Raw genomic sequence first — 25,734 nt, forward strand, 5'->3', positions numbered from 1 at the left:
GTTTGAAGAAAGAGGTATAACGCGCCATAATTCCCGAGCGCAGCGATCACGTGTCCCGGCCCCTAAGTAATTCACTGTAACAACAGTACTCTTCACCGGGGTTCGTGATTGGCAGACGCACCGTGTTGGGGGTATGAACGGTGCCAACTCTGCTGTTCAGCCTAGTAACTCTACTGTCGAATATCTCCGCGCTGTGGCCAATGGGGTTCACGGGTGTGATTTCCAGTAACCTATCAGCATGCACCGCTATAAGGTGTAGTAAACCACCAACCGGGCTGCCAATAGGCAGTTGTTAGGGGGCAACTCGGCACACCATTGGTTGCTGAACTTGGAGCCATTTTGGGGTCCTACATGTATTGTACATGCACCTTGCAGACCCACCATTTTGTGTTTAAACAAAAATATATTTCTTCAGAAGCATCTTCTTGCATTATTTTCTGTTTGTTTTGAGTAGCCTGTCGGCTCCTTGAGCTTCTGCTTGCAATTACCTAAAAACTCAACGGCAAAACTGAACATGTACCTCAGTAAAACGGCACAAAGTGGGGCAGCCATTGTGTGTTTTTCACAGAAACTGCCTTGTATTTATTTCTCCTGCCAAGAAAAAAATCGATAAAATGGTTTCAAATTTTGAAATTTAACTCACAGTTATTTACGCCTTTTTATAAAAATCAGAGTGGATCAAATATTCCAGCGTTCGGCTCTTACAAATATTATTTTGTATTATTATGATGCATTATTTTTGATGGCTAAGAAAGCCAGCGATGTACCGACAAAGTGGGACGAAAAGAGTAACGATGAAACAATTTTTCCTTGGGGGAAAAAAGACAACAACATTGAAAAGCCAGTTTCCCAAAAAGGGTGAAATACAATATTTACAATTTTTTACCTACTAAGTAATAATTCGTGATATCAATGCTGTAAGTAAACATTCAATCGTTCACACGTATCTTTCCATTGATTCAGATTCTTGGAGCGTAGCGGAACAGACACTGATGTGTTCATTCTGACCTTTTTGTTCTTTTTTTTTTAAACTTTCAACAATCAATTCCCACCAACACTCGCAGCTTAATTACCCAGAACAAACCATGCTAGCAGATCAATAACTCAATGTACAACCCTGCCATAATCATCATCTTTAGCTTTTGCATTTTTTTTTTAACTAGAGGCAGTGCGTCATCATTTTCCTTTGCTAAAATAAATGACTTTTTATCTCCAACATGACCACAAGATAAAGCTTCTTTTAGCACCGTGTAATGACAAAAACTTACAAATTGTGGGAACCAATAAATTCATTTAATTTTAAACACTGCTGCTGTTTTTAATGCATTTTGAAGAATTCCAAAAACTATTTTGATAAACCAACCGCATTAAAAATAACCAACATAAATAATGTAACCAATATAAAATTAAAGAATTTATATCAAAGTGCTTTCAAGGTAGAAACATAATTTAATGACTACCTTTTGGGAAAAAATATTAAATCGGTTATAGTGACAAATAACTGCAAAAAAATCTATTTAACCTCCATAAGAATTTTAAATCAAAACTGATTTGCAGGATAAAGTAAAGCAACACACACACACACACACACACACACACACACACACACACACACACACACACACACACACACACACACAAAGGACTGAAGTAGATTGGACTGAGGAAGTCTGATCAAAATGGGCTTCCTTGTACAAAAGCCTTTTGATAAGTAGGGATGTTTGAGAAATTTCATTTCAAAGAGAGAGACACAGCAGAATAAGAACAGTGGGCCAAGTACACGGTTCATAAGCACACAAAGAAGCTCTTTCCAAGCAAAAAGCTTTCACAGTTTTTGGCTCCATCAAAAATGTCTCACCATCGAAGAGAACAGAATCCCTGCAACCCTCCAATAAACACAACGACAGTGTCAGGGGGAATTAAGAAACGGGGTAATTAAGAATGAAAAGGAAAGCGAATAAACGATCTGATATTAATTGTGTGTTCATGGATTGGTGCGTTTTTGTGACATACTCCAAACCACTGCAGTGCAACATGAAATATTTAGGGGAGAAATAAAAGCTGTTTTCCTCTCTGACTTTGACAGAGTAAACACTTTTCAGTCTTTGTGACTGCACAAATTAAATACACCTACACACAACATTTAAAGGTAGAGTGATGGTCAGAAGTTCACTGTCAGCACAAATTGTTGGGCGATGTTATAATCTCTGTATTGTAAGTTTTAGGACCCGAGTACAAAAGCCAAAAAGATTCACTGTTTGTAAGAACATTTTCTTAGACTGATATATATTGTTTCCCTTCGTGGAGCCAAAGCTTGCTCATTTAAATTTTGGTTATATATAATTTAAAAAATGTAAACATACATCAAATTTTTCATGTTGTTGTTGATTTTTTTAAGAAAAAGCATCAGCCTGTGTTAATTTAAGCAAAACTAAGAGAAAATGTAAGTAAATATTAGGATGTAAAATAAATTAGAATCTGTATTAAATTCAATCTTCATGTTCAAATATTACATTTTTACAATATTATATTTCAAATACATTTTTCCTTCTTAAAAAAGTCAACAAAGGTCTTTCTTTCAATAACTGCTGCTAGCTAATATATCATGTTCATTGGATATTAATATGGTCCAACAATCAATTTGGTTATAAAAAATAAAATGTATTCTCAAAAAATATTTTTTTTAAATCTAGGAAAACTGCTTTACACTTTAGGAAATACATATTTTTGTGATAAAAAGTGATAAAGTTTGTCTAAATTTATTAAATCGGTAAAATACAAACATGTAAGTAAATATATCTTCATATATGTTAATTTTAATTAATTAATTAATTTGTTTAAACAAAATGTTTCTGGTTCATTCTCTCGTTTTAAGAACGAACCAGAATAACAGCAATAAAAACAATAACAGTTCAAAATTTAAAAATGTTTGATTTCAGATTAGTATGTTTAACAGATGGCAAAATATTGTTTTCTTATTTTAAAATTTAATACTTCCAAATTCAAAAATTTGGTATTCCTAGAATATTTTTAAGAAATTTGTTGTGTTAGAAAAAACAAGTAATTTTTTCTAGCACCATCACAAAATAAATAAATACAAAACCTCAGTGGCCTCATTTAGTGTTTAGCAGATACACAACTTCATCACCACCATCATGATACTAAGACACCATCTGCAAACTAAATAGTTATACATAAAAACCATCAAATGTCATGTGTAACCCAATCCAGCTTGGGTCTTTTTCAAAAGCTATTTCTTTAAACAGTCTCTTAAACATACCTCTAACAATCACCGCCACATTCATTTCCAGAGACGTCTCAACTTTTTGCACCTACTCCCAGCAAAGCAGCTCAAGCAAATCTTCAAGACCTCTTGAGTCTCTAGCTGTCCTGATTTCAGCCTGTAGGAGAGCAGTGGCACCATATAGCCTTGGAGAATAGTCCATGATGAGGCCGCTTTGCTATTTCCCTTGCTTGCATCTGGTGAACTGAACTGCTGGAGTCCCAGCACTGCTGCTAGCAGGCTTGGACTGGGCCGGGGGGAGACATCACAGCAGAAAAAAGGAACCTGTACCCCTCAAAGACGCTGCCTGAGCCTTTGTTTCCTTCTACAATAGACAAGCCAAAAAAAGACCTGGAGTAGCATAAAGCTGCTCTGTCCTGCACGTTATATTCTAACCTCCACGTATCCCCTCTGGTCCAATACACAAGTGCAAACAAACAATTGGCACCAGCAGAACTAGGCTGAAGCAAATACAAGTACAGGCTTAGAAGAGGGAGAACATAAACAACAGGCCCTGGAAGCATCCACTGGCCTGTTGTAACAGTGTGACAGGATGTCAGGCTACGCTCTTCTTGTTCTTGGTGTTTGTGAAAACACAAAAAAGTCTCTGGTCCTGGCTGCTGTAGTGGCTTCCTCATTAGCCAGGCGAGGGGGGACAGTAAATGACAAGCGGTCATACCCTGGTTTTTAATAAGGTGCTCTTGTTTGCTGTCCACAGGAGAATCCTGTGGACAGCAAACAAGAGATCATCATCATATCCCTTCCTTCAGGCGTTGCAATATCGGGTCATATCTGCTCTGTTCATGCACACAGATGTGGAAAAAGTTGCCAGTGACACAGCTCTGAAGCCAATAGAATAAATAACACATGAACAGCTACTTTCAAGTCAAACTGGATATAGTTTACAGGAGGTTAACATTTACATTCAGTGCTGCAGTTATGACATTACAATTCAAAGAATCTCCTCCTTGCCTGATGCAGCTACTTCAGCTACAAGAAAAAAAGATTTTATGGGAGGACGGTTTCTGTTCTCCTTGGAGGAAGTAGTTGCCTCAACTGCTGTGAGCTTAAGCCTATTCTTGCTATTTACTTTACTATATGCATAGTAATAGAAAATAGAACCACTGGGAGGTTCTGCTGATATAAACATCAGTTAACAGGGCACACATTTTTAGCAGGAATACTCCTGGTGTTAAAAAAGCAGTCCATCAAATTAGTATCAGAGTGAAAATCGACGAATTTAAGAGTCGATTTTGAAATGGGAGCCCTGACAAGTTTCTCTATTTCACTTTGGTAAATGAGAAGAATAAAGCAAGCAAATCTATCTTCCCCTTTGCAATTAATGAGACTAGAGTGAGCTCGACAACAGATGCACCACAGGATTAACTGGGACATGACTTATGTTCCAAAATAATTCAAAGGAGAGCTGAAATCATTTTAAAAGGAGCAAACAAATCACCTCGTGGTACGCATTTTCATTTCCTACTGAAATAAAACTCAGAGACCCTCTGCAGTATCTGTTCTAAAATTGCAAGAAATCTTGATCCCCACCAAAATCAGGTCTGAAGACCTTGCAGTGGTACAGAGGTAATACTGGCTCTATCGATACCTGTCAAACAGTCGTGTCAGATAACACGAAGGCCACACAGACTCGAGGAGGAAACAACAACAACAAAGCAGGTGTAATAACTTCAATGCTGGTGTAAAACCATCCAAGATGTACATAGATTTATATTTCTTATCATGTGTGTGTGTGTCATCCCTCTACAGGGATATATCACCAGCAAAATGCTGGGTGATAAGCATTTAAAACATTGGATTAAATCAACTACAATTCAAATACCCTTTTTTACAGTGCGGTGCCAACCTGCTAATGAGGCAGTCCTAACTCTAATAAAGTGCTTTCTTCATACTTTCTTTCTCCAGAAAGCAGCACAGAAATGAAACGCCCACTGAACTATACATGCTTAGAAAAACTCTTTTCATATTTAACCCTTTACAGACGGAAAAATATCACAACATCTGCCACCTGCTTTGTCTTATCGATCCCAGCGTACCATTGGAGATTCAATATTTTAAAAAAGTCTCGACATATAGGATGAGCTGATGACAGCTTAAAAAGAAAGGAGGGCCCAAGTAAGCCTACTAAGGCTTTGGTTTGATTTTTAGCAAGTCTGACGTGCCAACACACGCACAACTCGGAGGCAACGTGCTGCCACGACTTAACTCGTCGCTGAACCTGAAGGACACCAGCTGTGACAGTGTGACGTAGAACCGTGCTCCGCGCCATAAATGTCACATCTCAGCAACATGGACGTCACAGGAAAGCAGAGATTTCTTTGATACTTTCACTCCTCGCCGGTGTGTTTCAAGCAGTCCGAACTGACGGTTCCCGTGTTTCCGACATCACTTGAATGCTGGTTGGTTGATGCGTTCGTTGCTTTACTCAAAATGCCTTATACAACACGAATACTAGTCCATAACGAAGTGAGCGAGGAAAAAAGATGAGCTAATGAGATGTGATGAACAGTGAATTAAGTAATAATTATAAAGTAATTAGCTAAATTAACTGTTCCCATATAGTAGGAGGTGCATGTGCTTTTGTGTTTTCCCTCCGGGAGCAGGCAAAGGTGTGCAGCGGGGATGATTCACAGTTACAGGATTACAAGCTGAATATATTCAGTGTAGAGAAAATTTCTTTCTGTTAAAACTTTCTGCATTGTTCTCTTTTGTTTTGCTCAGCAGATGTATTTACATTTATATTGAGGCACCAGCCAAGCTCTTCCACAACAACAGCCCCTGAATGGACAATTTGGATGGATCAATAGGTTCATAACCCCAGAGGTCTCAGAAGTCACAATTTCCAATACATTTGTCACTTTCCTTTATATTTACACCACAGCTTGATCCTGTAAACTTAAGGCAAGAAAATCCAAAAACTTTTGGGAACAGAGAGAATAATTCCTTTAGGAAAATACATGCTTGTAAGCTTAAAGAAAAGCTCACCTTTTATCGCTCAGTCCAAGCTTAAGCCTTGAAATGGTGGCTTGGCTTATTTGTCACAATGCCAAAGAGGCAAAATTCCAACGTGAGGGGCGTTTTGTTGTTTTTTAAAGCAGCATGTGAAAATGCAAAAGCACGCTGCATCCTACTGTATCACAGATTAGCAAGCATACTGCTTAAGCATTACGGAGGACGTCATTGTCAAACTCGGCTCGGGGTTGAGTAATTCACCCGCGCCGTAACAGATGACATTGTCATTGTGCAAAACACGCAAAGAGGCCCTCGTGCAGCCTTGCGCATGCAGATGCACGCATGCAGATTTACAGTCGCACAAATACACATCTGCGCACTTGCTCGACTTTAGGCGAGACAAAGTCATGAGAGAATAATCCTAATAAGAATGTTGTGCTTATGAGGAGTTGCTGGCTGGTGTAGATAACATACTGTATGCTTAGAGGGGATTTGATTAGAGCTGAGTGGGTGTGCAACACTTCTCCATCTTTCCTTTTAATTAAATTGCTAAGTTATTATTATAGAAATTGCTGCAAGGACCAGGGTCCTATCTAGCCCGAATCATAAACCTTGGTAGGAGAGAAAAAAAAAACAAGGCTTATTGGGTAAAATGAATCATCTGGACACGGCATTTGCATATCGGCATGAATGGAACCTTTCGGGAAGCATCTGTGCAAACCGTGTTGCATTTGTGCTTCACCTTGAGAGGGTTGACTGAGCATCCGAGTCCACCCCCTCCCCAAGTTGTGCACGTGTCACACTTGGTCACATATATGCAGGTTTCTCTTAGTCACTCCTGCTAGATCGCCAAAGTTCCAAGCACTCACCGAGAATGAGATTTGACCTTAAAGGACATCATGACTCGAACAAATACCAAACTTGTCTTCAGGCCCTAAGTCAGGTAGTCTGTCCACTCTAGTATTTCAACAGCTCAAGTCTGAGTTTTCACCAGAGTGGAACTTTTATCCCCACAGGCAGAAAACATTCAGAATATACCATTTTGTCTTTTAAAAGTCAGTGCAGAGCCACCTAAAACTAAAAAAATACCCCATACATGAACACTCTTTCTCAGTGCAGTTTATTGAGCACTTTAACAGGTAATGATTGAAGGGAGCACAGCCGGTGATTACAGAGGCATTACCAACAAGGTGTGCTGTGTGGAAGTTGAATATGTCAGCGCCATTACAGTGACAATCCAGGGCTGTGTTTGAATTGCCCACTTATTCACTATAGATAGTGCACTGTGTGACGAGTCAGCCCTTTTGTGTATCTGTCTGAAATCTCTTCTGCAAGTTTCATCCAGTATAGCGCACTACAAAATCATCCCATGGCACACCGAGGAATAGCATATAGAAGCTTTACACTGCATCCATGGACCATCATGCATTGCAGTCTGTCTGAGGATAAAATAAGAGGCATCAGATATGGCACTAATGTGATTTTCTTTCCCGATTAGAGTGTCTGGTGAGCGTAACACTCCTCGGTTGTCTAAGCCGTGCGGTGTCTCCTCGGTCCCAGCAGCATGACTACATAAACACAGACATATACTTTTAAATGCAGTCTGGAACAACATTCGAGACACTTGGGTTGCTCAGTATAAACTCTAAATATGAGTGACATGTTGCTTAATAGGTTATTTATGATGTAGCTGCACACAGGCTATAACAGCAATGGTGCTTTTAGTCAGAGTTACTTTGATGTACTGGAAAGCTTTACAAGGCTAATTCAAAATCAGCTGAAGTGACATATCTCAATGTTTTTGTAGGTAGACAGGGTTCACCTGAAGCATGTAAATACAGTATGTGTTATCACTCTTTATTTAAATGTTGTAGTTTTAATTACAACATTTGTTTTAGTTAACCACAATAACCTTTGCAACTACAGTGGCATAAATTAACCATCAGTGAAACAGTGGTCAATTCAAACAGAGCCAAGGTGAAGACAAAGGACGGGGACGTTAAACTCATTTCACATCATCGACCACGAACAGAGTACTTTGATCTTAAGTGGGCCGGAGCAGCGAAACTCCCCTAAGTTTTAACTCTACACTCAATCCCTGAGATCCCATAGCATAAGAAAAAGGTGCAATGTCAGCAGTATGTTTTTGTACATGATACAAATAAATGCTGCTGCAATAAATGAAATGACTCTTTGGGCTTAAACTGCAAGAAATAAATATATAAAATTACAGCTCCTTGCCCAGACTGTCCTGTAATTATAAAATGGAACATTTTTGTTAAACTCACAGAAAATCTGCTTTTCATAGAAGCAAAAATTTCAGTAATAAATTCATTTTTAATCTATTGCTTAATTAGTCGTATGTAATGAATGACCATGGGGGAGGTCTTCATCAGCAGGAAAAGCAGGAAAATTCATGAAAATACAGTTTAAAGTCCAAAGCAGCCGACCAGTGGGCCAAACTGGAGTCTATGCCAGGCCGATTCTGCACCATAGACATAAATCTACACTCCGTCTTGTCAAATGCATTCTCAATAATCTAAGAAATAAAATCCCAAAAACCTGATCCTGTTCACCTTGATGCAGCAGTGTGTAAGTGGAAGAAACGTTTCATCACTCAAATGCTTTCTTCAGTCTCTTACTTTATTTTCTTGTATTGCACCTGCGAGATGAATGTAGCATAAAGCAACTCGAGCTCTCTAACAGAGCGACTATAAAAAACTATTTTAGGGGATCTCCCAATATGTCAATGACAAAACCTGAGCTACTCACCTTATTTACACATTTTCAGCCTCGAGATGTAAGCTAACTAAGATTGCGTCGCTCGAGTTGAATGACTGTTGCTGAGGTTTTACCCCAAAGTTCAGCTGCCTTGACAGTAAGGCCTAATAACAGCAATACAAGTGCAAAGTTCTGGATGAAGAACTCCTTCAAAGGCAGCCAATCGGAGCCATTGGGGAAATAAAATAGTATGACTGCACTTTAAATGCTCCCTAGAAGAATAGCTGCGAAGTTGTTTCACGTTTTTCCGAGTACAGATATAGAAGTACAAACGCTATATAAAGTGCAAACTCCACTTAAGCACTCGTTAAAAGTTTAAAGTTCTCCTCCACTGGCCCGACTGCAGCCCGGACCCAGCAGGCTCCACCGGCTGAGCACAGATGCCAGCGTATGCGTGACAGAGTCCCGGCTCGTCTCGCACCTTGCTCTTGTTTATGAGTTTGGCTCGTGGGCCTTCTTTACAAGCTTTGTGCATGGGTGTTACTTTCCTCTTTGGGCTACATTCCTTGCAGGTTGCCTCTGAAACAGCAGGACAGTAAGTATAACCACACAAACACGAGGAAAAAAAAATCCCACGCCACCAGTGCAGCTTAAGATAAATGTCACATCTCCCCCTGAAGACAGAAGATGTGTGTTTACTGGGTAACTTTGTGAAAGTCATAGCAGTCCAAGCAGAAAGGTTAGTGGCGGGGTTAGGTTGTATGTGGGAGTCTTCTCGGCAGACTGCACGCCTGGGATGAGCCTCTGCAGCCTACAGTGGAGTCAGGCGAGTAATCTTCGCATTTCATCAGATTTTTTTTCTTCCACCCAACCCTCCCCTCGCTGCTTTCTTTCACTCCTCCTTCGCTTTCTGTTTCCACCTCCCTCCTTTCACCTGCTGTCTCTCCGGGGATTGAAAACAAATCTGTGAGGTGACTGGAATGCCCCACAAATTCTGATTGTGTCCAGCATGCTTGAATGCTTACAGTATGTATGGCTGGTGTGCCCTTGTAAAGTTGTAATCTAACTTTAAATCTCTAAAGCAACACTTTAAAAAAAAATGGTTTTAATCCTACATTCTAGAAAGTTGCATTGCATAAGACAAAAGTGGCTGTATCTGCGAGCGGGCACACAGACTGCACTGTAGTAGAATAATGATAATAATCGACACTATAACTCAGAGCTGCAGCCTCTGGGAAAAAATAAATAAATAAAAAAACCATTCGGTAGCCCTAATAAGGGAATGTCGCGCTGCGGCTTCGGCATCTCACAGTGTTCGATCTTACTGCTAAAGAAGGCTATCAAGCTTACACAGAGCCCCACTAGCCTACAAAGATCCCTTGATTGCTATGCAGGCCATTATCGTTTGTCTAAGACACAGACAAATTATTTATCTTTACATGCTAAGACTGCTGCTAACTCTTTTGAATAATGACTTGGAGAGGGGAGCCATTCTTGCTAATGTCTGGTCTTGTCATTAGTATTTATTCGATGCCCCGCATGCATTATCTAGCCCATTTAAAAGTTTCTGGGTAAGGAAAAAACTTCGACTCCCCGCTCAGATAACGGAGCACACGGTGAACATTAGCAGGCTAATGCTGCTGAACTTCTTCTGGATTCCTTTCCTTTTATTTATTTCTCTTTGCTGAGATGTTGCAGCGCATCTGCCGCTGTTTCTGGAGTTCGTCCCCGTTGCAATTACGCCTTCTCATTAGAGAGAAACATCCGTTATTGACTAGCTTCCTGGTAACATCTGCTGTGTTTACACTCGGCCTCATTGATAATGTATTACCGCCTATTTGAAGGCTGATGTGCGGGATAACGCATCAGCATTTGACTTTTGCCAATTAATCCCGTCACGTCACGTAAGCCTGCGATACGAGGCGCTTGATATTCAAGCCCATTTGAGGGTGTAACCCTCACTCGGGTTGGCTCTGCTTTACACACAAATTAATGTGCTTCCCCCATAACCAAGGGCAGTGAAAGTTTCAAGCTGGTAAATGGCACTGTTCAAGTTTGAAACCTCTCCTGAATACTCAATGCGTGATGGTACAGCTTAGAGGAACAGAGTGTCACACTTCTTCACAAACCCAGGCAGTGCATGTGCATGTTCTAAAGCCTGAAATGAAGCCTACAAGTACATATGACAAGTTTCCAAACAAGCCTGAAACTGGCCTCCTAATTCTTTCTTAAAAAATAAATTAATAACTATAAATTTGCTGTACAACTGTGAGTGTGTTGTGCCAATGGCTGCCTGGGTTATCTCCCACAATCCTCTCACTGTCCAAATTGTTAGATTAAGTGTTGATTCAGAGCTGCCTGTAGGTTTAAATGAACAGAGTAAATGTCTCTAAGTATTTACAATGAAGTGATTTTTCCAATAACTTGGGGATTTTGAACCTGCGGGGGCTTCACGTGACTTTGACCAAATAACAACAAACAAAAAACCTGAACCAATTATTATAAATTTAACGTGTTCGTTCTTATTGCTTTAAATTCCTCGTTACGTTTTACAATTGAGAAATTGTGTAAATTACACACTGAATTAAAAAAAAAAATCAATAACTAAAATATGTGTTGGAACCTGAGCCTCAATAAATCAAATCAAATTTAAACAGCGATGCTTAATAAGGATGAATACACATAAACGCCTTTGAGTCCCTGTAACCATGAACTAAATGGTAAATGGCCTGTATTTATATAGCGCTTTACTAGTCCCTAAGGACCTCAAAGCGCTTTACATATCCAGTCATCCACCCATCCACACACTAAAGTAAAAGGAACTGTTGAAAATAGAGAATTTAACAGCACGTGGATTGATTCGTTTGCTTTCACTACCAGCGTGGCTGGTTTACCAGCATCCTTTACCTGCTGTTGGACTTCAGTCTGAATTTAACTGAAAATTGGCTTTTTAATAAAGGAAAACATTTTTTTTTTGCTATTAAGATTGCTAGTCCTAATATTTCTTATAAAAGTATTCGACTTTTATTTCAATTTATTTGCACAAACGCAGGTAGCACCCAAAGTGGGCTGTAGAGCTTTACAGCAACTCATTCAAAGTCGGCGTGAGCACACTAATAGATTTCTTTCCTCTACTGCACAGTTGCTCAATTTTGATGTTAATAAAACAAACATATTTTTATTTGTTTAATAATTTCATAAATGCAAAGTTAAATATCAAATAATAATAAACAGCCCACTGCAGAGTAGCCATATATGGTAAAGATTTTCATTATTTCCACACATCATTGATGGTGACAGACTATTTATACTTAAAAAGCTCCATACAAATTATCTTTAGTAAAATAAAGAAAACCACTCATAAAATGTTTTTGTTCGAATATTGCCGACCCCCTACGCTATCCTATCCTTGTTTTGCCTCTTTGGATTTATAGCTAATTAACGGAACAGACGTATACGTGACTACCAACTGTATCTTATTTAAAACAATAGAAAAAAATGTTTCAACAACAATTTTTTATTTTAAGCTTTTCTTTTAGCCATTTATCCATTCTGTTTGGGCTAAGCTTTTTCAGTGTTTAACCATTAATTTACATACATAATGCATACAAATTTGAACAGCTTGTTTATTTACAGGATTCTAACCATTCAACCATTAATTTAAATGGTTGCCTCTCTGCTTGCAAGGACTTTTTTCCTCCAGCACTTTAGTTACAACACGAACTGTACAGAAATGCAAATAATCACAAAACTGTATTCGGATAATTTATTTGTGCTTTTTTCCCCTCTCTGTTGTTGTATTCTTACTTTTAATTACGCAGAATGATTTCACTTCTGTTGAAGAGTAACAAGCAAAAGCAACAAGCATTTCAATTCTCTAGAAAAAAACAAGCTTCAGGCTCAGTGTAAATAAACAGGGGACAAAAAAAAAGAGGCCGTGTCAAAAACATTCAAAGGCATTTTTTTCAATTCAGTCACTGACGATTTCTGATTCAAGGATACGACCCTGTCACTCAGCATTTTTTGCAGCTGTTCCACTTAATGGTATTTTATATTATTTTGTAGTTCGTTGCAACTTAAGGAAAGTCATATAAACAATATGACATTTTTGAAAGTCCTTTAATTTTAAATAATGAATAAACATAACGTTTTTAAAGTTCATTTTCAGGTTATTTATCAGCACAGGATTACAACAACAGTCTTTGAGAGCGTGGACACAAACTTCTTTTAGCTTTTAGTTTTTCGTGCCCTCGCCTCTTTGACAGACGAGCTACGTGCTAACCTCGAGCTGCATTAGATGATTTACATGAAGATCTATAAAGACATCAAATGAAACATAAAGTGCTTAACTAGCCGTCTGAGGCTCTGAGCAAAAGCAAAAGTTTTTTGTTAATCTAATAAGGCGAAAGAGACAGTTTGATTGGGCGTTTGAGATGAAAACAGCCATGTGACACTCGGTCCAGCTGTCAGAGGCAAATGAGCAATCTGGGCTTACTGGGCTTTTTCCCCCCTCTGCGCTCTCTCCTCTTTAATCCCTTCTTCTCTTAAATTGTCCTCTGCTGCTTTGCTAACTGAGGCATTACTGGGATAAAATAAATAAATAAAAGAAAACAAGGCCATTAGAGAAATGGCTAACAAATCGAACGTAAGAGGAGTAAGCAAAGAACAGAGGGAAGTGGAAAAATCGCAGAACAGGTACAAAATAGCTGGAAGATGAGAGGGAGGAAAACTGATGAAAAAAAGGAGTTGGGATGGGGGGGTAGGCTATAAGAGGATATGAGGAGGAGGATGTTAGGGCAGTGGGAGACCCAGGGGATGATACTGGGAGACAACAGCATGGTGAGAGGGGTGTGTTCAGGAGTGGAAATGGAGCCGAGTGAAAGAAACAGACATTTGCAACGAAGACGCCGTGTGGGAGGGGAGGGGGAGGAGCTGAGGTGGTTGAGGAGAGAACAGAGGAAAAGAGGAAAGTGTAGATACGGTGTCCCCCCCCTCTAACTGTGGTACGGAGCTGGGCGACGGCTCCTTGGCTGCACTGCGCCTGTGATTATGCATGTAGCAGCCAGGTTTGTCAGGCTTCGGGTCCCGCCAATGCACCGCCGCCGAGCTTTATCTCGAAATCCCTGTGATTAATGAAGCTGGTGTTACGTTCTGTGTGGAGTAGGTGGACGAGGAATGATCAATCTTAATGAGCTATCTACTGTCCCTATATTAACTGTGGGGGGATATAATGTATGGAGAGCCTGGCGGGGCATCTCTCCTTTAAAATACGATAACGAGGGAAGAGGAAGAAGGAGGGCGAGCAGGTTCGCTTCCAGCCGCTTATGACACACTGCCGCCGCTCACCTCGCGCTTCCTCTCCTCCTTTTTCTTCTTTTGGCTCCCTCCTGAGAGCTGGAGCTGTACTAGAAACAGTTAAGACAGCTCAATGGATGTCATCCTTAGCAAAGTTAAAGAGACAGCGTCAGGCTGCTGCCAGGCACACACGAGGAGGGGTCTCCAGAACTCCCCTGGCGTTCCAAAATGAGATGTTTGAGTCAATATCATTAATACGTGGCCCCCATATGGACTCGTGAGCCAAGGTTAATTTTAAGCATATCACCATAGCATTGCATGTATTCATTTAAAAGAAATAACTGCACACAATGTGCCTAGAGTGACTGGAATAATTTCCTCTCTCATTAATAATTTGGAACATTTCTAGTTTCCAGCAGAGCTACCTCAACTTAAGGAATGCCATGAAAAAGAGAAGGAGGAGCTTTCAAATTCATTATATATTCCAAGCTAGGCCTGTTTTGGAATCACAATAACTCCGGTTCTGCTTTAGCTAATCCTGATGTGGATAGCTTTAAGATAATCGGTCCAGCACAACACCACCAACGGTGATTTTAATTAAATTGCTACTGTTGCACGGACGATGATCTGAGTCAGCAAACGGGAAATGAAATCTTAACGAAAACCACAACTCTTGCATTATATTTGTCTCGGAGAAAGTTGCGCTTTTTGCAGGAATTTCTAGCGGGTAAGGGTGGAGAACCTCAGCGAACGAAAGAGAGATCGAGACGGAGAAAAACAGGGGGAGAAAGGAGAGGGGAGGGTTTAATTAATGTGCTCGCTATGATTAATGGTCTCGGTGCGGCTATCACAAACTGGCTGTGTTTTTAATAACTGGTTTGAGCGGTCTGTCGTGATAGGAGTACGTTCTTGCGGTTGATTCAAAATAAATATTTATGCATCGCTGCAAATACTGAAAGCTTCAAGTCTACTGCGTAAACGGAGCAAAGACGAGTGGACAAATATGACGAGCAGTCACGTGAACAGATCCTGACACATCTTTATTGCATCCACTGACATTAGAAGCCAGTAAAAAGTCAAATCAAGCGCTACAACAGGATGTCAGGTTGGATCTAACCTTCTGGGAGTCCTGGGAAGGCCTAAGGAAACCAAGGAACTTATTTCCCCTGAATAAACAGCAGCAGCATGCACAACCCGGACTTGTAAACAGTCGCTATCTCGCTAATACGGCGATCTGTAACGTCCTTACTTAGTGGCAATATTGCAGCAATAATGTGCCAGAGAACCAATATGCAAGTGGACAGTAATGCTGCAGTGCCAATATGCTCAGACCAAAAGTAAACAAAGGCGAACACGTAATTAAAATCTTACTCTGCCCTTGGTATGAATAAGGCAGATAAGGGAGATGAAACGGTCACACGAGAGGAAAGATGGGTCTGCCCCGGTTGTGAGGCTGGGCCAATCGTGCTGTAGCAAAGTAAAACTCTGATCTTAACTCAACAAGACATCTTAATTGCATTCACTAGCAGTTCCAGAGCGGCTAGGTCCCCAGATTACGATTGATGTGAGCTGACTGGAAGATGAACTTCCTGGGCAGAGAAGAGGCCGGGGTCCTGCCGATTGTGTGCGAGAGACGGTGGAGGAGGCTGACTTACAGCTGTTTGCGCTACGCCCTCGCGTGCATATGTGCATGTAAAGGCCTGGTGAGGCGGAAGGAAGGTTAAAATGATGTTTGACATCACAAAAGAGGTGTACGGTATACAGGGCACACTCAGTGAGATCTTCAATCTCTGCTAAAGCCCCCAAACACATATGGCAACCGTGCTTCGTGGGCTCACTACCATTAGCCATTTACCCACAATAACAGCATATTTTCAAAAGCGACAGAGCGCCGCGCGACCGCAACACGGCTCCCAACAGCTGTCTCTGCATTTGTTAAGCTACAAAAAAAGCACCATGAAACACATGATTCGAGTGGTCGTCACGGGTAACAGTGACAACGTCACTGAACACAGGGCTCAGAACTAACGGCTTCCTGTTTGATATTAATGTGTTTTTCTTTTTTAAGTCACGAGTTGCCTCTAAATGGTGCTCAATCACATTTGCAGTGAGCGGGTTCATCCCTGCTGAGCTCTGCACTAGCTTTTCCAGGCTGATATTCATCAGGGCAGCCATCGATTTTAATGACTTGGTCAATAGACACACACTGACTCCACTCCCAGCATCTCCCTCATGCTCACTCGCTCTCTTTCTCTCTCCTGTATGCATCTCTTTTTACTTTCACCTCCTTCCGTGTGCCGATTTTCTTCCTTTTTTTTATTACTATCTTTATAAATAATGTCAGTCACTCCCGATTCCTGCACTTCAGAAAATTTCCTTAACAGTTGTGACTGCTGAGGCTCAAGATGCAGATGTTGACAGATTATTAAAAGCGGAGAAGCCGTGCGAGATTCTGGTACAATTGTGATAAAATCCACACTTGAGGGAAACAAAGAGGAGACAGGGAAAAAAAGAAGCGAGGAGAGGGTGGTGTGAAGGAAATTAACAACTGGCAAGAAGGTGTGGAGTTTGATTCGTACGCTATGACAGGCAGGTATTATGAAAAAGCCCTGCTGTGGATGCAGAAACCAGGTAAGGCCGATCATAACCCGGTGACTGGCATATCTCAGTAGGTGATGTAGTTAAAGCTGCCGCCGCGACGCGCTGTGTGGATCTTCAGCCGCACACACACAAAAAGACAAGCGTACGTCACGTCCACGTATGCTCCGTACTGTAAACAGAAATGCAGACTAACGCGCAGACACGCACACACATAGGAGCAGAGGGAGAGAGAGGGGAAGACAGTTGTTGATGTGCCCACTGATGCAGAGCGAAGACAAATTGCTCGCTTTGAAGGCAAAGCCAAATCAAACACAGAGTGTGATTTCTGTCACTGGAGTGTTTGGCTTTAAGGCTGTGAGGCTGACATCTGACAAAACATGCACGCAGTCACGCCCAAGAAGTTGGGCACGTGCGTATTCACACACGCGCACGCACACACATGCACATAAGGCCTGTTGTGAAGCTGGATTAAGGAGGAAGAGCTCTGTCAGCTCCTCCACAATCCAGGCCTTTGCCATCAAAAAGCCACAGAACCTTTTCTGCACATCAGTGCTTACCAGCATTGTGTCTGGAGGCTTAAACTTCTTTAAAATAGAGCAACGCAGTCTTTTTAAGTAGTGGCTTTACTATTTCAACTGGGTGTTCAATATTTCATCTATAAAATCTGCAGACGTGAGACGCTGAGCTGGGGATCGGACCACAGATCACAGCATGGTTTCTCAATATGAGAATGGACATATTCCCCAGGTTGACGCGTGCTTTGCTTGCATGACATTACTCTTTGAACATCTGAAAGGAAAGCAAATTCTGCGCGTGTCAGGCAAACAGCAAAAGTTCTGAAACCTCATTTATAATTCCTTTGCTGAAATTTTTACCACGATCTTTAACAAATATGAGTGAATTAGCATACTTGTTGTGTGTTAGTTCTAATAAATGTCATAAATATTCATTTTTAAAAAATACAAAGTAAGTAAAGACCATGTGTAAATTTGGGAAAGTGGCATTATTTCATTGAAGTGAACGCTTTGACATTTGCGGCGGTTTTCTACAACCATTTCCAAAAATGCTGGGATGCTTTTTGAAATCTAAATAAAGCTGCAGTGTCATAATTTGCAATTCAAATGTTGAAGCAGAGAATTTCTTTTTAAATTTGTCCAGTACAACATTTAAAAAAACAACAAGAAAAAAAAAAAACAGACATGAGGCTATAGAAGGGATCACTGCATGGTGGAAAACCTCCAAAAAACATTATCAGTAAACACATGCGAGCTAAAATGTCACAAGAAAAAATAAAAACAGAAATAATATGAGCAGTTAAAATGTTTTATTTGCTTTATAAATTATAGATGTGGCATCCTCCAGCCTAAAGAAGAAGGTTGTTATCAGAGAAGAGCTGGTTCTGGTTCCTTTAGCCTCGGTGGTGGAAGTTACCAAGGCTAAAGGATACTTGCAGGATTTAGGGCAACATGTTTTGGTATCGATCCCATACCAAGTAAATACAGGGCCAGTACTGCTGATCCCAGTACCCAAACTTTTAAGCTAAAGTGGGCAGAAACAGTGAATTATGATTTATGAGATCATCATTAGTAGGGCTGGGCTATATCATACCGTTCACGGTAATACCGGTGTAATTTTGGGCAATGATAGGAAAATGAAATATCGCGATAGAATATGGGTAAAAAGCGCATGCGCAGTGCCTATGTTTACATACGCACATGGCGACGACGCAGAAGGAGAAGGGCGAAAGTGGATCGTTGAATGAAACGGATGAAGCAGAATTGGTTTGTAGAAATGCTGCAACTTCAGTGGTGTGGAACTGGTTTAGCTTTCGTCCGTCAGGTACACAACAAAGCACTATTTTTGGTAGTGCGTGCTAGCGGGCCGTCGTTATTACCGTGTTGTTTGGAAAATACGGCACACTTAAAATCAATCCTTTGATTTTTCTGAAAATTGACAGAGCCCCTTATAATCCCGTGTGCCTTATGTATGAATTCTGGTTGTGTTTACTGACCTGGAAACGATTTTATGTGCACGGCGCTCGAAAATCTGTCAAATGTTTTAGTACGACTTTGCTAAGCTACGAAGCCGCACCGCTTGATGGATTGTCGGAGCATTAAAGCTATCGTAGGCAGGCGCCTCGCGGAGTGATACGTACTGTGGTTCAACATAATGTTACCGTATTGTGTGTGTATAACCTCTTTTTAAGTTTTGTGGATATTATACATGGTTATGCTGAGGATACGTCAGCCAATTTCCACTTGAAATGCCTTTTGGTTAAACTGTCTGCGAGGAATTTGCACTGTTACATTTTTATATAACTTTAATGCACATAAAAAACAGCTGCTTGTTTAAGTGAAAATACACTGATGGGGTTTTTTGCACTAATAAAGTTGTGGAGTTGTAAGGTATTTTGTCTAGTGTCAATTATATCGTCAGTTATATCGTTATCGCAAATTTTCAAATGTATATCGTGATAAATATTTTTGGTCTAATCATTAGCTTGAAAATTCTGAACACATTTTAATGATCACTCAGTCACTGTGATTCTTACTGTCCACAATAATGAGCTAACACAGCAAAACACGTTTCAGATTTTCACGTATTTTGAAACTGGCTTTTCTTTTGGAAACCTCGACTGTAAATGTGTCCGTCTCTTAAAGAACGCTTCAGGTTTTCATTGCTAACGTTCTCTATGAAGCTGTATAATAACCCTTTATTCTGTGACAGGTGAGCACACCTGTCAGACATAGGATCCCACACACATTTTGTATTTTACCTTCATGCAGCTGTTTTTCATACATTTATAGTGGACATAATATTTCCTAATGCCATTTGCACTCCTCTCTTACACAAGAGTCTTGCTTTTACTGTTTTTAACTAACTTCATTTTAACTTTTGTTTTGTTATCACTGCTGTAAATGTATAAATTCCTGCACTCCCTAATAGCATAAGCCACTTACCGGGTGCCTGTGGCACTTTTGTTTAACTGGGTCACTGTGTTGTGACTGTACTATTTTTTACTCTTTGTCATGTTGCTGTAACACAAAAGTTTCCCTTGTGGGATAAAGTATCTATCTATAGGAGTTTGGTTCAACTTCCTTTACTAAAATTGTCATACTTGAGTATTTTTTAAAAAAAAAAAAGGACTGTCACAGTGAACACACGCTTATCAGATACTTACAGGAACAAAGTATCAGTCCTATCGTGCAAGTAATGATCTGATGCCGATACCAGCGTTAATACTGATTGCTGTTAATATTTGGATCGATCTGCCCACAACAACTTTGACTATAGTATGGACGCATGCCGGGCGTCTGGAGGGGGACACCTTGAGCATTTGTGTTTTGTATGCAAAACTTCATATTGAGTCATACTTCTATATCAATGTGAGCTTTAAAAAAATATAGCCTTATTACCCCGGATGCTTCTCTTGGATGCATGCTGTATATCTAAAGTTCCCTTTTTAGGGTTTGCAAATGACTGCATTGTGTTTTAATTCAATTTCACACAGCATCCCAGCTTTTCTGGAAAAGGAGGCGTGTGTTTAAGAACCATTTCCTTCCCTGGAATCAGGGCAGAAGCTGATAGCCGTGCACACACGCGTGACTCTTATCCTTTCCACAGCCATTAGAGTTGCCGAATACCAACCTGAAGCTGCTTTCCTTGATTCCCACAAACTACTTAATTTACTATTTTGTGTTCCGCCTAAGCAGAAAATGCTAACAGCAGGTCCTCGATAATTGCAACAGAAGAAAGCCAGAACGGAGGTCACGAGAGTTTTCCCTCCATATTTTAACAGTATGCCGCTACAGCAGGACAGTGGGTGTCCTTGCCACGCTAATACGTGGTGTTAATTGACGAAAAGCCCAAAACCTGCGAGCGACTGGAATTTGAGACTTCTCAAGCATGCTAAAAGGAGGGAGGGGAACGAAAAGGGACAGGGGAAGTGGCAGATAGAGATAATCAAAAAGACAGATCAGCCGCAGTGGGCGCTGAGTGGTTGGGATGGCATTGTTGGGATTACAGAAGCGAAGTGAAGTGCCCTCGTCAGCCGAGAGAGTCTGCTGAAGAGACGTCACGGCTGCTAATTTACTGGTGCTCAACGCTTTACCTATTTCCACTGTCCTTGTGACATTACCACAATGACATGCTTACTAATATCTATTCGGTGCCAGGCAGGAACTTAAAAAAAAAAGCAGATAAAATGCTTGAGGAGATGTGAGATTCAAGTGCCTCAATTTACAGTTTGACCTTCACAGAGGCCCGCACAGGATTTAAAGTGTATGATGTCTGCAAATTGACACTGGGATGTTTCTCTTTTGTCTTTGAAACAGAGGAGCTGACAAAAACTGTTCCCACACAAACTGAATATATTACAGTAACTTTATCATTACTTGAATCACAGGAACAGTGTGTGCTTCCACAGCTGGGTTAAACAAAAAAGCCTCGCAGCACATTTCCTTCCTGTAAAACTGATCAGTATGAACACTATAATTGCCAAAAAATTAAGCTTCTTTGGCCTGTTAGAAGACTCCATTTTGACATGTGGATGCTTAATGGATCGAGACAGTCTATTCAACACGGCAGAAGCTAAAAAGCTCTTATTCGATAGAGACCGGACCAAGCAAACGAGCCCATCTAATTATCCATTTCCAATTCTACCTGCAGTCTCATTTCGATGTATCACAGGCAGCCCCCAAAATAATTGCTTTTTTGCAATTTACAAGTTCATTTGCACACATTTTATTGATCAAAATGAGTCAGGAAAAAGAAAACAATCTAAACCTAAATTAAAAGCTTCATTAAATGTGAAAATTGGTCGGGGAATTGCGAACATCTGTTTCTAGCGCCCTGCGTCATAAACTCCAAGGTTAAAGCAAACACCAATTTATGGCGTGCAGTCTCAGGCACGAGCTGGAGCTGTGAAGCACCTTCACAAACACAGCGTAAGTCAACAAGGCTTCAAAAGATTTCTAGGGAGATGTGAGGGCAGGGACTGAAAGCTCTTCCTGCCTCGTGTTTAGCAGGACTCTTCTGCAGTGCAGCTAGGAGCAGTGAGAAAGATTAACCCGACACACTTGGAAGAGCACAAATCTACAGATGCTGATGTTTTAGAGCAGAGATACCTTCTACTTTGCAAAGAATAACAGTAAAGGGCCTTCTTGCAGGATATATATCTATATATTTTTTGGGGGAAGCACCGATCTCTCTGCTGGCTTGAGGTGCTTCCATGTTCTCGGTGACCTTGGATCAGCTTTGAAGTGAACTGGCTCTGGTAACAACTCTCGCTTGAGTGTTTGCAGCTTTGTTTATGACTGCTGGCATCTGAAACAGCCCGGGCATACAGACCGAGGGCAGAGGCCTAGGCATTTCATTCCAGCGCCACCACACAATAACAGGAGGTCACGAGGAGCAGAGAGCCCAGAGTACGCCGATTTAATACCAAATACCACCTTCCTAGCTTGGATTCGTCTGAGCGACCAAACAAATCTGCTTTGATGTACTCTTTCAAAGTTTTAGAAAGGGATTTATAATCTTTTTTAAAAAACATAAAGAAAAGATAGTCTTTAGAGTTTTTACAGTGCCCTTGCTTACCTTTGGGATGTCCGGGGTCGCTGAACTCGTACTTCCCGCTCCCAACCGTCCGCAGCATTTGCAGCCCGTTGGGACCGTCCTGATTGTCGGCAGCCGTCTGCTGGCCATGCGCTGCTGCTGCTGCCGCCGCCGCCTGTCCGTTGGTGAGAGGCAGGGTGTGGGGCTGGATGAGGCTGGGGTGAGAGGTTAAGTGGCCGTTGCCAATCATGCTGTGAGCGTTTGGATGAACCACCGGGTTGGCCTGGGCAGTGAGGGCGGATGGTGTGACCGTCGGCTGGGCTGAGGCGTACGGAGGCTGGCTGGGCATGCTCAGCACCATAGAGGGCGGCTGCTGGGTCGACTGCGGCGTCAGCTGGAAGTGGGCGGTCATGAGGGGGTGTTGCGGGGGCACCGGCGCCTGGATGGATGGGGTCACTCCTATGATGGGAGACTGCGCGGTCACGCTGTGGTTGAAAGAAGGCGGCTGAGGGAGGGCGTAGGTGTGGGACAGGAGACTGGGCTGGCTCACCGCCGCCACCGGTGCAGGCCAGGTTGGAGCTGAGGGGAAAGAGGCAAAAAACTACAAATCAATTTCACATTTTTTAACGCCAAGACAAAGTCAAGATAAAGACTTCTATGCTGCCGTGCTATTTAGGTAAGCTGCACAAAGCCGAAAGCAAGAGAAGGGCGCTAATTTTAAGTCGTGATATTACGTGATCAAATACAGACAGAAAACAGCATGAGAAGACAGACTCCAGCTTGAGTTGTGTTCCTTACCACGCCACAACTGTCAGTGTGCCGCTCCACTTCAGTCTAAGTTTGTTTTTGACTCGAGACTTAATATAAAACACAAAATATTTGAAGGGATGTACAGATCAGCACCCAAAATCAACATCGTAATAAGATTAAGAGATTTATTTTGCTACAAGATGAACAAATAGCTTCCTGAACGTGAAGGCATACATGTTCATTGCATTCGGCATTTGGCACCATTATCTGTGCAGGAGTCTGTGTTTACCCAGACACTCTGAGCCAATCATTTCTCTACCCCGAGGCGTTAGATGCTGTGGATGTGCTGGGAAGGCCATATTGGACCTAAACGCCGTCTCCCTCCCTCCCTCATCCACTCCAACTCCTTCATCTCTGGCTCCTCCTGCCACGGCCCAAGCTCCAAAAATAGACTAGCGCTCTGCTAAGGGGCCAAAGGCTAAACGACAGCATGCAAAAAGCTGAACAAAAAAGAAGAAGAAGAAGCCCGCATTATTCATGGTACTAGCCCTGCAACAGTCCGGGCGGAGATGGATGGAGAGAGAGGGAAAGAGAGATAAAGACAGACATTGCGAATAAAAGGAGAGGTCAGTCCAGTTCATGATTCACGTCATTGAGCCAATCGGCACCAACGCTGCATTTTCATTTCCCCTCTTTTGAAGCCCATCTTGATAAGGGATGGTAATCAAAAGTGTTGGTATAATGGTTGCACATGCTGCAGAGGCTCAAGGTTTTAAAGGAGCAATGGAGTTGACTGGAACATACACACATTTTCCATCTGCCCTGCAGTTCTTTCTTGACTTTTCTTTCAGTCTTTTAAGAGGAAAAAAAAAAGAATTTTGCCATCGTGACCCGACAACAACCTAAATTTATAGCGCTCACCTGCAAGGTTTAACAAAAACGAAGAATCCGCGTCTCTAATTTTCGTCTTATTCCCTCAGATTTAACCGTTGAACTCCGTTTATTATTTATTTATTTGCAGAGCAATTTGCTTGAGTGCAAGACTGACATTAAAAAAATAAAAACACGACTATTTTTGTACAAAGAAGCGAAAGTTGAAACAAAACTTCTTTTTCAAAAGGCAAACTTTCTTTAACAGACAGAACAGTGAAGTTTCTGTTGAAAGAAACCGTTGATTAATTCTGGCACAGTTGGCAGAGAGCTCTCTGGCAACACAGTTCAGTGAAGTGTGGAGAGGAGCTGGCTTCGTTGCAAACGCCAGTCACAGCTTGGAATAGCGCGCGCACGTGAATCAATATGCAACACTATGCTAGAATTGGAGCGTCATATGCGACAGCGTGCCGGTGCTGGTGACATCTCACTCTCCTCACGCTTCAACTCCAAGCTGTGGTGTGGGTGTGGGGAGCTGCTGTGGCGACGGAGCACAAAAGCTCCACGCCGTCCTAGTGCTACTGCATCGCTCCTGCAGCGAGCAGGCTTCTGCTAAAGAAACATTCCTCGAGTAACTGATCGGCTGTTTAATAATTAATCCGCAGACCACGCAAATTATAATTAGGAGGGGAACAGCAGCAGGGGTTGCAACATGTTTTGAACATGATACTTAGCCACCACAGAGTCACAGCTGTTTGTAATCTGGATTTGTCGAGCCAGAATTTCCACCGGAGCGCGCGCCGGGCCAGTATTACTCTTAAATGAGACACATTTGTGATGAGCAGGAAGCGCACGGGCCAACAGAGCAATGTAAGGAAATTAACAGCTCTAGGGCAGAGCCATTCTGGGTGAGTTCATTACAATAGGAGTAAAAAAAACTTCAGCATTGGCTCAACTCGTTACTGTCGGCGCCGTGCGCTGTGCCGCGCTGCCGCTCCGTACACGTCTTAAAGTGGCGTGAACAGAATAAGGTCGACATCTAAATTAGACCTGCTGGAGATCATTTGGAGGACTTTCGCGGTTTTGCTAAATCGGTTTGATTGAGGCTAAATCAGCCCCGATTAGTGACACAGTAACGAGGGTGACAAAATGACGGCAAAGGAGGATGGTGGGAGTCTGGAATGTGGGTGAGGGGATGCAGCCGACCCCGCTCACCGCAGTCCTGATGCAAACTGACATTTCTGTAATTATATGCCTAATTAAGCTGGTTTACGTAAAGTTCATGTTTATGAATGAACATTATGCATGATTGTGTATGTAAAGCAAGCATATTGCAGAGGCGAGTGGGTTTATTTAGGGCAACGAAAGATGGCTTATTAGCATTGGATGCTAGTTTAACTGGCCAGAGCATCTAGATGCGAAGCACAAGTGTAGAGTGTGTGTGAGTGTGTGTGAGTGTGTGTGCATCCTGCTCTGCGCTTACATGTAATGTACAGCTCTGTAAGCTCATTTTGGGGCTGCACAGACAACACGGGGCCTGGATTTATGCCTCAATTTGCTGAAGCATTATTTGTATTCAAGTGAAAGCAGGCAAAAGGTGCACCAGTCCTGTTTTTGTGCCTCATCTAATTGTTAGCATAGTAACAATTATTAACTGTTATATGATTTAAGCATAGACTACAGCGGCT

The 25,734-nt window shown here is 41.6% G+C and overlaps 1 protein-coding gene across 14 annotated transcripts in view; it reads right to left on the reverse strand.

Moving 5' to 3' along the window:
- Positions 1–25,734, reverse strand: part of klhl29 (kelch like family member 29) — a 271,614-nt gene that overhangs the window by 94,476 nt on the left and 151,404 nt on the right. For all 14 annotated transcript variants that reach the window (XM_082506531.1, XM_082506540.1, XM_082506529.1 and 11 more), the window contains one exon: positions 22,469–23,005. In XM_082506531.1, coding sequence (XP_082362657.1) covers positions 22,469–23,005 — 537 coding nt within the window. The remainder of the gene's footprint in view (positions 1–22,468; positions 23,006–25,734) is intronic.

The sequence above is a fragment of the Aulonocara stuartgranti genome (assembly GCF_965226115.1).
Source record: "Aulonocara stuartgranti genome assembly, chromosome: 15".
NCBI classification, from domain to species: Eukaryota; Metazoa; Chordata; class Actinopteri; order Cichliformes; family Cichlidae; genus Aulonocara; species Aulonocara stuartgranti.